We start from the raw sequence: 14,491 nt of genomic DNA on the forward strand, positions 1-14,491 counted from the left end.
TGTGTAAGTGCGTTTGCACTGATCAGAGTGTGATACCACAACACGGCTGGTACACAGTGATGGGATATTAAAATTTCATTAATTCCTTTGGACTGTGGTTTGAGGTTGTTGTGGTTCTGGTTCCTGGGCGGCCCCTGCACTGGCCCGGGTGCTGCCACTGGGGATCCCCACGTTATGGGCACTGGTTACTGGTGCTCAGCAGCCCTGTGCATAGCCCTGGCACAGGGTAACCCACCATCACATCATCCCACCATCACATCATCCTGATACCGAGCCCCTCAAGATTTGAATAAGGGTTTGAGTCAAACTTTGCAATTTCTTTTTCTTTTTAGTTGTTAATCAGTAGCTGTAGCTGGACAGTTATGATTAAGCAGTTGCATTGTGAATTTCATATACTTGGCTAATCTGTTGTTTTAAGGAAAAGGGAAGACGATCCAAAGGTGAACAAGAGCCACTAGGAGTGGTCAGCAGGACCGAGCAGTAACTGAGGGATAGGTAATTCAGGCAGTGGCTGATCACAACCACTGACTAGTTGACCACCCACTCAAAGCACACCCCAGACTGAAACGCAGGGAAGAACTGTGCTTGTGGACTAATTAGTATGAGAAGCGAGAGAGATAACTAGCAAATACGGGGTTGAGTACTAATTAATAGAAAACTTATGTAAATTGTAACCAGTGAAAGCTGATGCCTCGGTTTGTTAAAATGTATTAATAGTGTAAAGTTTTGATGGCTGGTGAGCGAGACTTTGTGCAAATTAGAATAAAATACAGAAATACTTTGCCTCGGTGTGTGGATTGGTGCTGTGAACCGGGGAGCAAGCCTGCGTTTGGGATAACAATCCCCCCATCGCATCACCCCCCCTCATCTTATCACCCCCACATCTCATCACCCCCACATCGCCTCAACCTCACCATCACCTCAACCTCACCATCGCCTCACCCCCCACCCGAGCTGTTCCCGGCCCCTCCGTGCGGGGTTGGGAGCGGGCTGGTCCCGCTCCCAGCGCTCCCAGCACTCATTAACCGCGGTGCTGCCGCTCCGCGGGGCCGGGCTGGCGGCTCCTGCCCGGGGAGGCCGGGCCAGCAGAGCCACCCCCTTCCCGCTCCCTGCCCCGGCTCCCGGGTGAGGGTGAGGGCCGTGCCGGGCCGTGCCGGGCCGTGCCATGGCCTCTCCCTGCTACCTGGGCTGGGATTTCAGCACGCAGCAGGTACCGCGCCGCCTCCCCCGCCCTGCTCTCCCCTCCCCTCCCTCGGCCGGCCCCCTGCGCGCAGGGCGGGGGGGCTGGGGCCGCCCCGGCTTCCCCGGGCCCTGCCCCGAGCGGGACTGGGCCGGCAGGGAGGGTCCGACCGCGGCGGGAGCGGGGGCTGCCCCTGGGGGATGCGGGGGATGCGGGGGATGCGGTCCGGGCGGCACCGCCGCCACCGCGGCCGCTGCGCTGCCCCCAGCACAGAGCGGGGACAGGCCTTCCTCTTCTCCGCTCCTTCCTCCTCGGGCGGCTTCCGTCCCATCTCAGAGCCTTCCGCTCCCCTTTTCCTCCTCCCAGCGGCGGGTTTGCTTTGCAGGGCTGCTCACGGTCCCCGGGCCCGGCCGGGGCTGCAGGGAGCGGAGCGCTGCTCCATACCCAGGGCTCACCCAGGATGCAGGAAGGGGAGCGGTGTTCCATGCCCAGGGCTCACCCAGGATGCAGGAAGGGGAGCGGTGTTCCATGCCCAGGGCTCACCCAGGATGCAGGGAGCGGAGCGGTGTTCCATGCCCAGGGCTCACCCAGGATGCAGGGAGCGGAGCGGTGTTCCATACCCAGGGCTCACCCAGGATGCAGGGAGCGGTGCGATGCTCCGTGCTCGGGGCTCGCACACACTCCGTCTTGCCACAGCTGATGCCAGATAATTCGCAGTCACACAATCATTATGCTTGGATTGCCCAGAGAGGTTGTGGAATCTCCCTCACTGGAGATATTCCAGAACAATCCAGACGCAATCCTATGCCACGTCCTCTAGGACGACCCTGCCTAAGCAGGGAGGTTGGACCAGATGATCCACCGTGGTCCCTTCCAACCTGACTGATTTTGTCATTCTGTGGAAGGGACTTCTGGAGATCAGCCCAGTCCAACCGCCCTTCCAAGGCAGAGTCACCTGGAACAGGTGACACGGGAATCTGTCCAGGTGGGTTTGGAATGTCTCCAGAGAGGGAGAATCCATGACCTCCCTGGGCAGCCTGTTCCAGTGCTCTGCCATCCCCAATGTAAAGAAGTTCTTCCTCGTGCTGAAGTGGAATTTCTTGTGGTTTATTTTATGGCCATAATAATTCCCAGTGCCTCGTGTTGTAAGATGTTTATGTGCCATGGGCACTGCATGTCCCTGGTTGTTCTCATGTCCCCTTCACCTACATAAGTGCATCCTTTGTCCCTTTCTGTTTGCCCCATATCGTGTCTGAAACTGTGGGTTGCATGTCCTAATGTGTCCTGCTTCCCCATCCTGCTAGGGATGTGTTAAATATCCTGAAAGGAGTGCTGGGACACTTCTCTACACTCAGACCACATGGACACCCCTCTGCCTGCTCTTATAGGAGCTGTGATTTGCACCCAAATCCAGCTTTCCAGGGTCCTCATGGGAATCAAGACTAGTAGGATTGTGAACATGGATGCTCAGATTTCTGCTTGAAATTCTGATTTGTCAACACATTTGGGTATTGCCACACTTGAATAGAAACTGCTGAAGTTGTGCAGAGGCCTGAATATGTTAATAACAGGTGTTTGAGCATAAATCACTATTATGCTGCTGAAGTTTGGGAGCTTGAAAAGACACATCCAGGTTAGGTTGATCAAGTGCTTTCAAAGGGATGTGCTGCAAGCAGAGTGCCAATTAGGCTGCAGTGGGTCAGAGACATTTTTTGAGCTAGTGCACTGTGCCAGTGCATAGGTAATGGCCCTACTTTAGTATGGCAAAAATAGGGATGGCCTTGTGATTTGCATACAACTCCTTAAGATGAACTTAGTTTTTGTAGTTTTTTTTTTTTTTTTTTTTTAATCTGTTCCTTTAACAGCACTTTGCACTCTCTCCCCTGTTGAAATAGGTGTGGAACATGAGCTACTTTCTCACTTTTCTTCTCAATTGTTACTATTTTCCTTCCGAACTAGGTGAACTTAAGTGAATACAGAGGAGGAAAGGTTGTGGTACTCTCCTGATTTGTGCTGACAAGAAGGCTCAGCTTTATGGAGTTACCCTTTTGGATGTTGCTTTCTGTGTGTTGCATAAGTTCAGAATACACTTGTGTAGAGCCCTCTGAGCTTTGCCAGACTGGGAGAGTTTCATTTACTCACCATCTGGGGAGCAGGGAAGGTCCTCAAGGTACCCTAAGGGTCTGTTAAGTTCCTTGGTAAAATGAGGCCAAAAAAAGGAGGGGGAAAAAAAAAAGGCATATGGCATCTTTAATCTCAGATACTGTATTCTTTGGAGAAATTGCAAAACTGGTTACTATGATGCAAGCTATAAACCTGGTAATTTGTTTGCTGTTTCTTAGCAAATACCTGCAGCTCAATCTTGTTCATTAGAGGAGAAAGAAAATGAGGAGACAGAATACAAACAAATAAAAATACATGTTGCTGAATAGGTGGCATATTATTCACATAACTTGTTTAATGTAAAATTGTGTCCGTACTTTCAGCAAGGTGTATGGATTGGGGTGATCTTTTTTTTCCATTTTGTCTGTGGGAATTGAATTATTCTAAATGAGTTATCGGTGCTATTTAATTATTGTTAGATTTTGTTAACTTCCTGTTTTATATCTTCTAGTTGAAAGTCATTGCTATTGATGAACAACTGAGAGTCATTTACGAGGATAATGTTCATTTTGATAAGGACCTTCCGGAATTTAAGTAAGGCTTTTTGTACTTTACCTGGATAATGTAATTTAAAACTTTGGAGATTGGGGTGAGGGGACTGTTTGATCTCATTGGCACGTATAGAGGTATGGAAAAAGGTCATGCCATGTTCATGTTTCATGCTTAGCAAGGGTAGTATATGCTCTTACCTTCCTTGTGTGTAAATATGGCAAGAGCTCCCAAAAGGAAATAAATTAAGAAAATACACCCCAAAGTATTACATATAAATAAACCATTTTTTTTCTTTTTTGGGAACTTCAGACTCATGGATGACTTGATTTTTTTGGGACATGAAAGTAAGCACTGCCTTTGTGACAGGGCAGAGTGCTCTCCTAACAGCAAGAAAATTACGTGAGGAGAATATCTAAAAGACATTTGGAGACAAATTCAGTTGTTCCAAATCCCACAATAAGATGTAGGATGACAGTATTTGTTTACTTCAGCAATAGACTAGAATTGACAAGTCATCCTTCAGTCACAAGTTTCAATAAAGTACATTTATTTACTTGATGGTTTAACAGCAAAAGTTAAACTTCCTTTTTGAGGTTCAATTCACAAATGGTTACAGTCAGAAATAACCATGAATTACAAAGAGGGAATGAGTAGTATCAGCACTGGACTCTATCTCAGACCTTACTTCAGGATCAGGACCTTTCCTTGAAAATTATTTACTTTGCAATTGGGTCAAACATGTCACCTCCTAGGAGCTGGCTTTTACTTTTTCATGTTTCAAACACCGACCCTTTTTCATAACATAAAAAAAAAAATAATTGTACATTCTCTTTGGTCATTAATAATCTTGAAGAACTTTGCTTGTCAGGGAATAAAATACAGAATTTACCAAGAGAAAATCCTGTTTTTCTGTAGGACTCAAGGTGGAGTCTATATTCACAGTGACAGACTGACAGTCACTTCTCCTGTGCTCATGTGGGTCAAGGTATGAAAGAGCTTTATATAGTTCACCTTCTTTGCTACTACAGAAATGGAAATTTATTCTGAGCAGAAGTAAAATTCATCACTCAAATAAACATAGTTTTTTTCCTTATATTCTGTTTCTTTTCAGTGTTATTCTCTGTCTTTGGTATGCAAATAGTAATGCTATCAACAAGAAGTGGAAGTTGCTAACAGTTTGATGGGTTTTTTTTGTTTGTTTCTTCACTCTACTGTTACAGCACTCTGTGTATGAGAAATGCCTTCCTGCCTGTCCCTCATTTTCCCTCTTTTTTCTTTGTACACTAAAGGGGCAGCTGTTTCTTTGCCTGGCTTAAATCTATGTTTTTGTAGCATCCAGGTTACCTAAACTGTTTTTTTTTAGAATAAACTCTGCTAACCAATTGATGTCGCAACTGGTAGGTGATGAAAGTGCACTTTGTTCCGTGCTTGATTCCCAGTCACTTTGACTGATGTTTATTTTCGAAGTACAGAATTCTTTTCTGTTTTAAAACAGGGCCTTCCTTGCTTCTGTGCAGAGTCTGTAACACTTGCTCTCACATGGTACTATGTAAATCTGTCTTACTAAAGGCATTTCAATAGTTAAAATATTTGAAAGGTCACAGAACTACTGTGATCCACAGTATTTGACAAAGGTTTGGTAAATTTGCTTGCAGTTGGTCTTTCGAGCCACAATGAAGAGGAGCAGTTGTAGTTATAAAATTAAAAGTATGATGATATAGGTATATGATGTTTCTTTGGAAGTCTTGCAGTGCCCTGTTTGTCCAGACGGTCTGGGAAATGGTGATCTAAGTGAAACTATGGAAATATAAATTAATTTTTGATTTTAAACGTCAGAAAAATGAAGTTCTTCAGGCAGGAATGAAATTCACTTGATTTGGCCTTATATTAAAGAATCTGTGAGTTAGCTGATACTGGAGGCAGTGCTATTGAGGTTACTCATGTCTTGTAGGATGGAGTGCAGGATGCACCCTGTTAAGGTTTCAGAGGTTTCCAAAAGTAAGAACAGAAAAAGATAATCCTGCTTTGTGTCTGGCACTCTTGAAAGTGCTTTTTAATGAATTGGAATTCTTTAACTCTTGCCTCTTATTTAGGTTTCAAAGAATGGATCTTTGTGATTCAGCTTCTTTAAAGATCTTATTTTTCCTCCATGTGACTCAATTTTTCCGTTATGGACTCTTACTTAATAAATTAATTTATGCAACTTCTTGAGAAGTCTATAGTCATTAGCTAATTTTTCATTATCTGCCAATGAACTCTTATCAGTGATGACATGAATTTATTGTTTAATTCCAGATTGTGAGTATGCATAATTTGATAGCTCGTTACAATCATTCTTGATTCTATTTTTTTGTTTTAGGCTCTGGATATGATCTTGGAAAAGATGAAATCTTCAGGCTTTAACTTTTCTCAAGTCAGAGCTTTATCTGGTGCTGGCCAGGTTAGTTTATAAATTAAAAATCAATCTTACTGTATTTTTTCAGTAGAGTATAAGATACAGTGATAAATTTAGTTTAAATAATTGTATTGCAGAAGACCATAATGGCATGAAAGAAGATAAAAGCTTCTATGTAAGTGTTCATAGACACATTTCTCAGGGCAGCTTGACACCTGAAGCACACAAAGCAATCATTACAAGATAGTGGGAGTGGAGGATGACGTTTACAGTGCAGTTGTTTAGATCAGTGTAGTGCATAAGTACTTGGTTTCCTGTTGTTTTAATTCTTTGTGCATACAGATTCTGAAATGACAGGGATCATTTTGAACTTCAGCAGATCCAGGTGCTTGTGGAAAATGGGGTAGAAAAAACAGTGAGGAACACAGTTTGCTGAAAGCACATTAACATCCTCTTGAGCACAGTTTTTCATTGGCTAGGAAGGAGATCTTACTGGGAACAACAAAACCCAAATGACATGAGTCTTTGATGCAGAAATGGCGAAGATGCTGTCATGATTTAGCCTGTAGTGCATAATGCCTTTTCTTGGGATTTATAAAACCCACCCTGACATTTAGTCAGCGAGCCAGTCTCCTGGTTCTCTGGTGTAACAGCATTTCACAGATGACATCCAGGGTGAGAACAGCACCAAAGTGATAGTTAATTCTGACATGTGAGGTACAGGTTATTCATCTTGGTTTATCTGGCACTAATTAATCAAAACTGTTGCTTTGATCTCCACGTTTCATAGATGGCAGCTAAAAGTCTGAGCAAGGTGTCTGAAAATCATAGCTGGTATGAAGGTCTCTACTGTGAATTCTTCAGTGGAACAGAAGTGAGGGACTGACAAGTAACCCCAGCTTACTCAAGTGAAAAAAGGAAGTGTATTTCCAGGTTGTCTGTATTCCCTTTATTTTAGCCAACCTCCAACAAGGTGGGCAGGCATGTCACTGGTGAATCAAGGAGCTGTGCTGAAGTAGCACAGAACTATGGCTTGACTGTGGAGCCCTGGTTACAGCTTGGAGCCTTCAAAGAAGTATCTAATGCCATTGGCAGTATAGTAACAGTTCCCACTAGAGTTTTCAGTAGTTCAAAATAATTTTCTGGTTTAGTACATGGTTTGCTCAATCTTAGAGTTTCTTAATGACATACTTGATTTGAAAAGGTGCGTTTTTTGGTCCTAGTTTGAAGAGACTTCTCTTGTCCCTTAAAGTTCAAAATTCAGATCAGGATATGATCTTTGCAACTTGGGAGAGCATCTCCAGCTTCTGTTTGGGAGGGCATCTCCAACTTCTGTTTTTGTATTTCCTACAGCAACATGGGAGTGTGTACTGGAAAAAAGGAAGCCTCCAAATTTTAAAGAATGCATCATCTGAATTGCCTTTACATCAATCACTAAAGGTAATGTGCACAAAATCTCTGAAGGGAGAGCTACACTGTCCTTTTTCTGATGCTTACACATTGCTTTTCTCCTTGCAAACCTTTCCTCTTGTTTGGCTGAGTCTCATGCCCCTGCAGCATAAATGAAATGTAGTAGTTATTCCTTCAGCTCCAGGGCTTTTGACATTTTATTTTCTTCTGTATGACAGTATATTCTTCTTTAAACGCTTACAGGTGCCAGTGGGTGTCCCAGAATATTTCTGTGTCAGAGTAACAGCCTGTTTGTTCTTTTAGGAAACGTAATCTTTTTGTAAACAACCTGTGAATACTTAACTTTTTGTTTTTATATATATATATATACATATACGTATATATATATGTTTGTATTGACCAAAAATGGTTATGAAAAAGACTATTGTACCTGAGTTTACTTTCAGTGCTTGTGATTTCATTAGATTATATATATAAATAATATATAATTGTTATATATATATATAATATATATATTTTATATATATATACGTGTATATATATATAAAATAAATAGCCCAGTTTACACTTACTCTGAAAGGATGAAGTGTAATGCTCTGTGGACACAAACTTCTAACAAGTACATTGTTGAACCTCAACATTTTGTATGTGTGTGATCTGTAAACTTTTATTTAAAAAGAATAATAGGGAGGAGTCAAATTTCTTCTAAAAGACCCTTACCTTCCTTGCTTCATGGTCAGAAAGATCATTTGTATGTTGAAAGGGAGATTTTGTGTAACCAGTGTATTAAATGATTAGTTCTGGAACTATCTTATCCATTTCTCATGGAAATGGGATTAAAATGCTCTCTGGTGATGTACTAAGTCTCAGTTGTATTTCCAAATGATTTTGCCAGCCATTAAAGAGAAATTTGTTAGTGGAGCTGTGGAAAGACAATCTAATTGTTTGGAGAGGAGTCCAAAAAGGGGCTGGGGTTTTGGCTACTGGGGGAATGTACTGAGATGTCGTGCTGCAGGGGCTGTGAAGTAACAGCACAAAAAGCCTGTTGCTTCCCTCTGATGCAAAGTTTGGGTTGAACTTTTCACCACTGACTAACATGCTGCCCAATATCTGCTTTTTGTAATTATTCAGAGGAAACCAGAAGGCGTCTCAGAGAACTGAGCAGTGAGCTGATAACGTACGGCTGCTCTATTTTTATTACTCTAGCGGGGATTTCTCAGAGATCAGACTTACTAATAAAGGGCATTGTTCTTTACAGGGGTGTTTTTCTGTCAGTAACAGTCCCATATGGATGGATTCCAGCACAGCTTCCCAGTGCAGTGCCCTGGAGGAAGCCGTGGGGGGAGCCCAGCACCTGGCGAGTATCACCGGCTCCCGGGCCTACGAGGTGAGGAATGGGTGGGGAGAAAGTCCCCAGCAGAACCTTGTGATGGGAACAACTCTGCCATCACAGGGCAGCAGGTAGCCATCAGCCATTAACTGTGAAAGAGGGAGTTTTTGCAGTAATCTCACAACGGAAGATGTGGAAATTTTACAGTGAAATTAATCGAACACTGGAAATTTTGCTGCAGGAGGCAGTTGAAGTGAGCATTTGCCTGGTAGTTCCCAAATGCACTGGTTGGTGGCCATGCTTGCAGTCTCAGGGCCTGGTTGTCCCCTGGGAGCGTCTTGTGCAGCCACATTTCCATTGGGATGGCAATCCAGTTTGTGTTACAGGTTTATTTGGGGTAAATCCATCCACCTATTTGTGGATCACTGCTCTAGGTTACCTCTGCAATTTAAAGACTGGCCTTTTAATGTTCCCTGGAGGTATCTCAGCACCTGGCTACTCATACTGTTGGTTCAACAGAATAAGGCTTTAAGCTCCCAAATGGATGATTCTGTTTTTGAATTGTCATGCAAGGTTTATGGCTGGTGTTGAAATTAGACTTCACATACCACTAGCAATTTATTTTTAACTTGTTAAATGTTAGGTTTCAATGTTACAAGTTTTTTTTATTATTTGATACAATATTTGGATGAAAAAAAATATATTCTTACAGCTATTTTTAGCCTATGCTGGAGTTGTTGCTTTGAGTATGAAACCTCCTGCTTTGCTCCCAATTCACCTGCCTCACAGGCAGGTACATAGATCATATAGCTTAAAGCTTTTCAGGGATTTGAAGGCAGCATTTGAACTGTGCTTGTTCCTGTGCACAGAATAAGTCTGATTCATTCCATTGAACTGTCATTTCTGAAATGTAAACTGGGGGTAGTAATGCTTTTTCTCTTGCCTTTTTTTTCAAAAGGTGAACAAAATTCTCATAATGAGACTATGTATTATACCTTGTTTAGTGCAGATTGCCTGCTGTGCACTGACTTTCATCATGCATCAGGCAAATTAAATATCCAAAGTGCAATGTACTGAACTCATTACACAGAGTTGATGATTATTGACTCCATTTAGGGTTTGTGTTTCTAAGCGTTTGCATTTCTTTCTCAGCGTTTTACAGGAAACCAGATAGCAAAGATTTACAGCCAGAATCCTGAGGTCTACAAGCAAACTGAGGTTGGCTTAACTTCAATACCTTTATTGGCAAACACAGTTGAAAATCTTTTAAAATTAATTTTGTTGGGGATGTTTTTACAGACCTTTTTACTAAAGAGTATTTTGATTCTTGTGTTTGAATTTAAGCCTGAAATTGAAAATTTTATTATTTTATTTTTTTTTTTGTTTTGTTTTGTTAAATTATTAGTAGCTGGGCAGATTAAAACCAGACATCAGTTCTATTTTGAATGTCATATTTGCCAAGCTGGTGAACACAGCTTTAAACTGAAGTTGCTGGGGGAGGGGAACTTCAATCCATCCCTGTTCTACCAGTTGGATGCCAGTGCTGAAAATAGATACCCAGAGCCTGGAGAGGGATGGCAGGAGAGCACTTGAAGGGCATCATCAGCCAGTAAGTTTCCTTCACTGGGGGTCCAGATTTAGTGCCTGTGCAAACCCATGGGATATAAACAAGAGGAGTTAGAGATGTGCACACACCTGTAGAGTTATGATCCTATTGGTATCATGGAGACACGGCGGGATGGCTCCTGTGATTGGAGTGCTGGAATGGAAGGATATAAGCTCTTGTAAGCTGGTTAATATTCAAGAATCACCTCCTCCAAGCTCCCAAGGGATACATCCCAACAAAGAGAAAGTCAGGCAAAACCACTAGAAAACCTGTGTGGATGAACAAGGAGCTCCTGGACAAACTCAAACACAGAAAGTAAGCCTATAGAGGGTGAAGGCAAGGGTAGGTGACCTGGAAGGATTGCAGAGAGATTGTCTGAGCAGTCAGGGATCAGGTTAGGAAAGCTAAAGCCCTGAAAAAATTAAATCTGGCCAGGGACATCAAGGGCAACAAGAAAAACTTCTATGGGTATGTTCATGATGAAAGGAAGAGTTGGAAAAATGTTTGCCCTCTCTGAAGGGAAGTGGGAGACCTGGTTACCCAGGCTATGAAGAAGGCCTGGTACTCAATGACTTTTTTGCCTTGGTCTTCACTGGCAAGAGCTCCAGGCACACCACCTGAGTCACAGAAGGCAAAGGCAGGGCCTGGGACAATGAAGAACCACCCAGGGTAGGAGAAGATCGGGTTCAAGACCATCTAAGGAACCTGAAGGTGCACAGGTCCATGAGACCTGATATGCCCATGGGTCCTGAGGGAACTGGTGGATGAAATGGCTAAGCCACTATCCATCGTATTTGGGAAGTTGTGGCAGTCTGGTGAAGTTCCCACTGACTGGAAAAGGGGAAACATAGCCCCTATTTTTACAAAGAGATATAAGGATGAGCCAGGAAGGCTGGTCAGCCTCACCTCTGTGCCTGAAAAGGAGCAGATCCTCCTGGAAACTATGCTGAGGCACATGGAAAATGAGGTGGTTGGTGACAGCCAACATGGCTTTACCAAGGGCAAATCATGCCTGACAAATTTGGTGCCTTCTGTGATGGGATTACAGCACTGGTGGATGAGAGAAGAGCAGCTGATGTCCCCTGTCTGAATTTGTGCAAAATACTTGACACAACATCCTTGTCTCTAAACTGGAGGGACATGGATTCGACGAATGGACCACCTGGTGGGTAAGGAATTAGCTGGATGGCTGCACTCAAAGAGCTGGGGTCAAGGGATTGATGCCCAAGTGGAGACCAGTGATGAGTGTGTTTCCTTGGGAGTTGGTATTGACACTGGTGCTGTTCAATGTCTGTATCACAACATGGACAGTGGGATTGAGGCACCCTCAGCAAGTTTGCAGTCAACACACTGGTGGGAAGGGATGCCATCCAGAGGGACCTGGACAGGCTGGAGAGGTGGGCCTCTGCAAACCTCATGAAGTCCAAAAAGGCCAAGTGCCTTCCATTTTCCACTGAGGAGTTACTTTGATTCTATTAGTACAAATTAATTGTATCATTTTGTTGGTTTCCTTCTAATTTTTAATTTTCAGAAATCAACTTGCAGTTCCATTACTGCTTCAGTTTGATGTCTCTCTATCTAGCTGGGTCTGAAATGCCATGGCTTGTAGCAAGTAAAAACTCCATGGAAAAATGATGTAAATGAGAGAAAGACTCCTGTCCTATGATTAGAATATACCAAACATCGAGACCCGTGAAGCCAGGCCACTCCTGATTTTGTATTACTGCAGTTTTTGATAGCATTAATCATATTTTTTTGTGTTTTTTAAGATCTCACCCCTGCATGAAACAGTTAATTTCATGAGAAAGTGAGTTGCAAAGTTGATCTATATTTTGTGTGAGAATGCTTAATTTTTATTTTTTTTTCTTCTTTTCTTACACATTCTCTTTGTATAAGCTTTAAACTAGTGAGGTATGAGATGAAACAGAACATTAATACAGTCTGATCATAAGCTTCAGACTAAATTTAAAGAAACATATGTTAATGGGGGGAAATGGGTCTGTGGAACCGAGAACTAGTCAGGCCAGTTTCAGTTTTTGAGGGCTGGTTTCATTGATGGCACCTTCTAGCAATAAAGCTTATGCAAGATGTTGTGTTCAAGTCCAAAATATCTCCCTGCCAGTGTCGCTCTCGGGGACCCTCAAGAAGAAGCATTTGAGCTGTTAGCAGCTTGGCAATCTCAATGACAGGTGGAAGGTGGATGTTTTTCCTCCTGTAGGTCAGCTTGCTAAACTGGCTGATTCACAGTTTAACTTCATCCTTTTCCCTTCCATTTCAGGCAGCTAGTGCCCGCTGGGGCACCACAGAAGGTAGGCCTTTGTTATCTAAGCAAAATGTGATGTATTCTTGGGGAGAGAAGCATGAAGAGCATCATTAAATTTCCTGGCCATTATAACCACCTCTCAGAGCTCTGGCTGTGGACTGTCCTTGAATGCTGTGTGAAGCAGTGGGTTTGTGATCATTAATAAAACACCTGTCACTGCTGACTCACTGGACCAGTAGAGACTGGATTCTGTTCAGTTATTGGGTGACAATCATATTTCTTTTGAACTAGTCACAGCACAGAATAAGGAATTTGTCAGCTTCTGTGCCAGCTTCTTGGGAACAGACAATGCTGGATCATGCAGAAAGCTTGATGGCAGCTGATTAACTTGAGAGTTCACATGGCAGATGTGAAGTGGAAGCAAGTTCATGTTGGATCATTGTGTTGTGTCATATGGCTGGGGCATTTTTTGGCCAGTATTAGAAGCCCTACAGCTGGATTTAGTGCAGTTGGAACATACCCTGAGGCAGAGCTGCAGGTAGCAGTTCAGTTTAAAGCCTATTCTTACATCTCCTAGGAGTAATTCTTGGGAGGTCTGGGGTCTCAGCTGGGAGGAAGGCAAGGAGTCACATAAAGGTGCTGGCAGAACTTTGCCAGAGCTTCTAAAAAGCTTACAGACCTGCACTTGGAGTGGACCAGAGCATGGTTTCTGGGCATTTCCCCTGTCATCAGCACACAGGTGGTTTTGTGATTTAGTTTTTTTTTCCTTAGAAAGTGTTTTCCCTTGAAATGAGATTCTGTAATACACCGAAGTTGTGAATTAATTAACGATAACACAGAGTATGCTAATATACTAGGTTTGTTTTGCATGTTCAGAATGCAAAGCTATTAACAGCTCTTATGGTGCAGTTACTTCTGGATTGATATCTGCTGTATTACTGAGACAGTCAGAACTGAATAATCCTTCTAGGTGTATTTTTGTGTGCTTTCTGTGCCTAGCATTAAACATCTATTAACATTTTCTGCTTTCAATTACTTAATTATTTACTTTCTTTGAAGTGAATACTGATGGGTCTCACTTTTTCTTGCAGAGAATCTCTTTGGTTAGTAGCTTTGCAGCCTCCCTTTTCCTGGGAACTTATGCACCCATTGATTACAGTGATGGTAAGTATGTGGGCTTTCCTCGTAGTAACAATTTAACTAGGAAATCTTCCTCTCCATCCCCACCTTACATAAAAGGGGGACAAGGTCTCTGCTATTTGTTTTCAGCCTTTAAACATCAATGTCAAGTATATTAGATTTTAAGCTAAGTTACTCCTTTCAGTTTGTTGCTTCTTTTGGCAGTGCTGTCAGCTGTGCTCATCTATCCCCATCATACTGTGATTACCACTTCTACAAAATGGATCCACAGAAAAGATTCTTAAATGCAACCGTAGCTTTATTTACTGTTTTTTGATGTATAAAGGGATGTTGAAATATCTTTTAAAGACATCAAAAAGTTGTGGTTTTTTTAAGCTAGATTTCAGAGTTCTGATATTAGTTCTTGCTTTTGCTGGTTTAGCTCAGAGTTGCACAGGATGTGGACATGAAGTTTATTGTGATTATTTTTTCTCCGCCTAACTGGAGTGTGGCTCTTCAACAGAAGGATATTT

At 42.7% G+C, this 14,491-nt stretch overlaps 1 protein-coding gene across 3 annotated transcripts in view; it reads left to right on the forward strand.

Moving 5' to 3' along the window:
• Positions 1-14,491, forward strand: part of XYLB (xylulokinase) — an 89,089-nt gene that overhangs the window by 3,053 nt on the left and 71,545 nt on the right. The window contains exons 1-8 of one of the 3 annotated variants that reach the window (XM_051768298.1): positions 1,031-1,210; positions 3,795-3,877; positions 4,751-4,820; positions 6,195-6,275; positions 7,584-7,670; positions 8,899-9,027; positions 10,123-10,188; positions 13,931-14,003. In XM_051768298.1, the coding sequence (XP_051624258.1) occupies positions 1,166-1,210; positions 3,795-3,877; positions 4,751-4,820; positions 6,195-6,275; positions 7,584-7,670; positions 8,899-9,027; positions 10,123-10,188; positions 13,931-14,003 (634 nt within the window). In that variant the 5' untranslated portion in view covers positions 1,031-1,165. Of the gene's footprint in view, positions 1-1,029; positions 1,211-3,794; positions 3,878-4,750; positions 4,821-6,194; positions 6,276-7,583; positions 7,671-8,898; positions 9,028-10,122; positions 10,189-13,930; positions 14,004-14,491 lie in introns of those variants that run through there. The other 2 variants (XM_051768300.1, XM_051768299.1) reach the window with 2 other exon arrangements.

The sequence above is a fragment of the Manacus candei genome, unplaced genomic scaffold (genome assembly GCF_025592945.1).
Source record: "Manacus candei isolate 608988 ecotype Guabito, Panama unplaced genomic scaffold, ASM2559294v1 h1tg000094l, whole genome shotgun sequence".
NCBI classification, from domain to species: Eukaryota; Metazoa; Chordata; class Aves; order Passeriformes; family Pipridae; genus Manacus; species Manacus candei.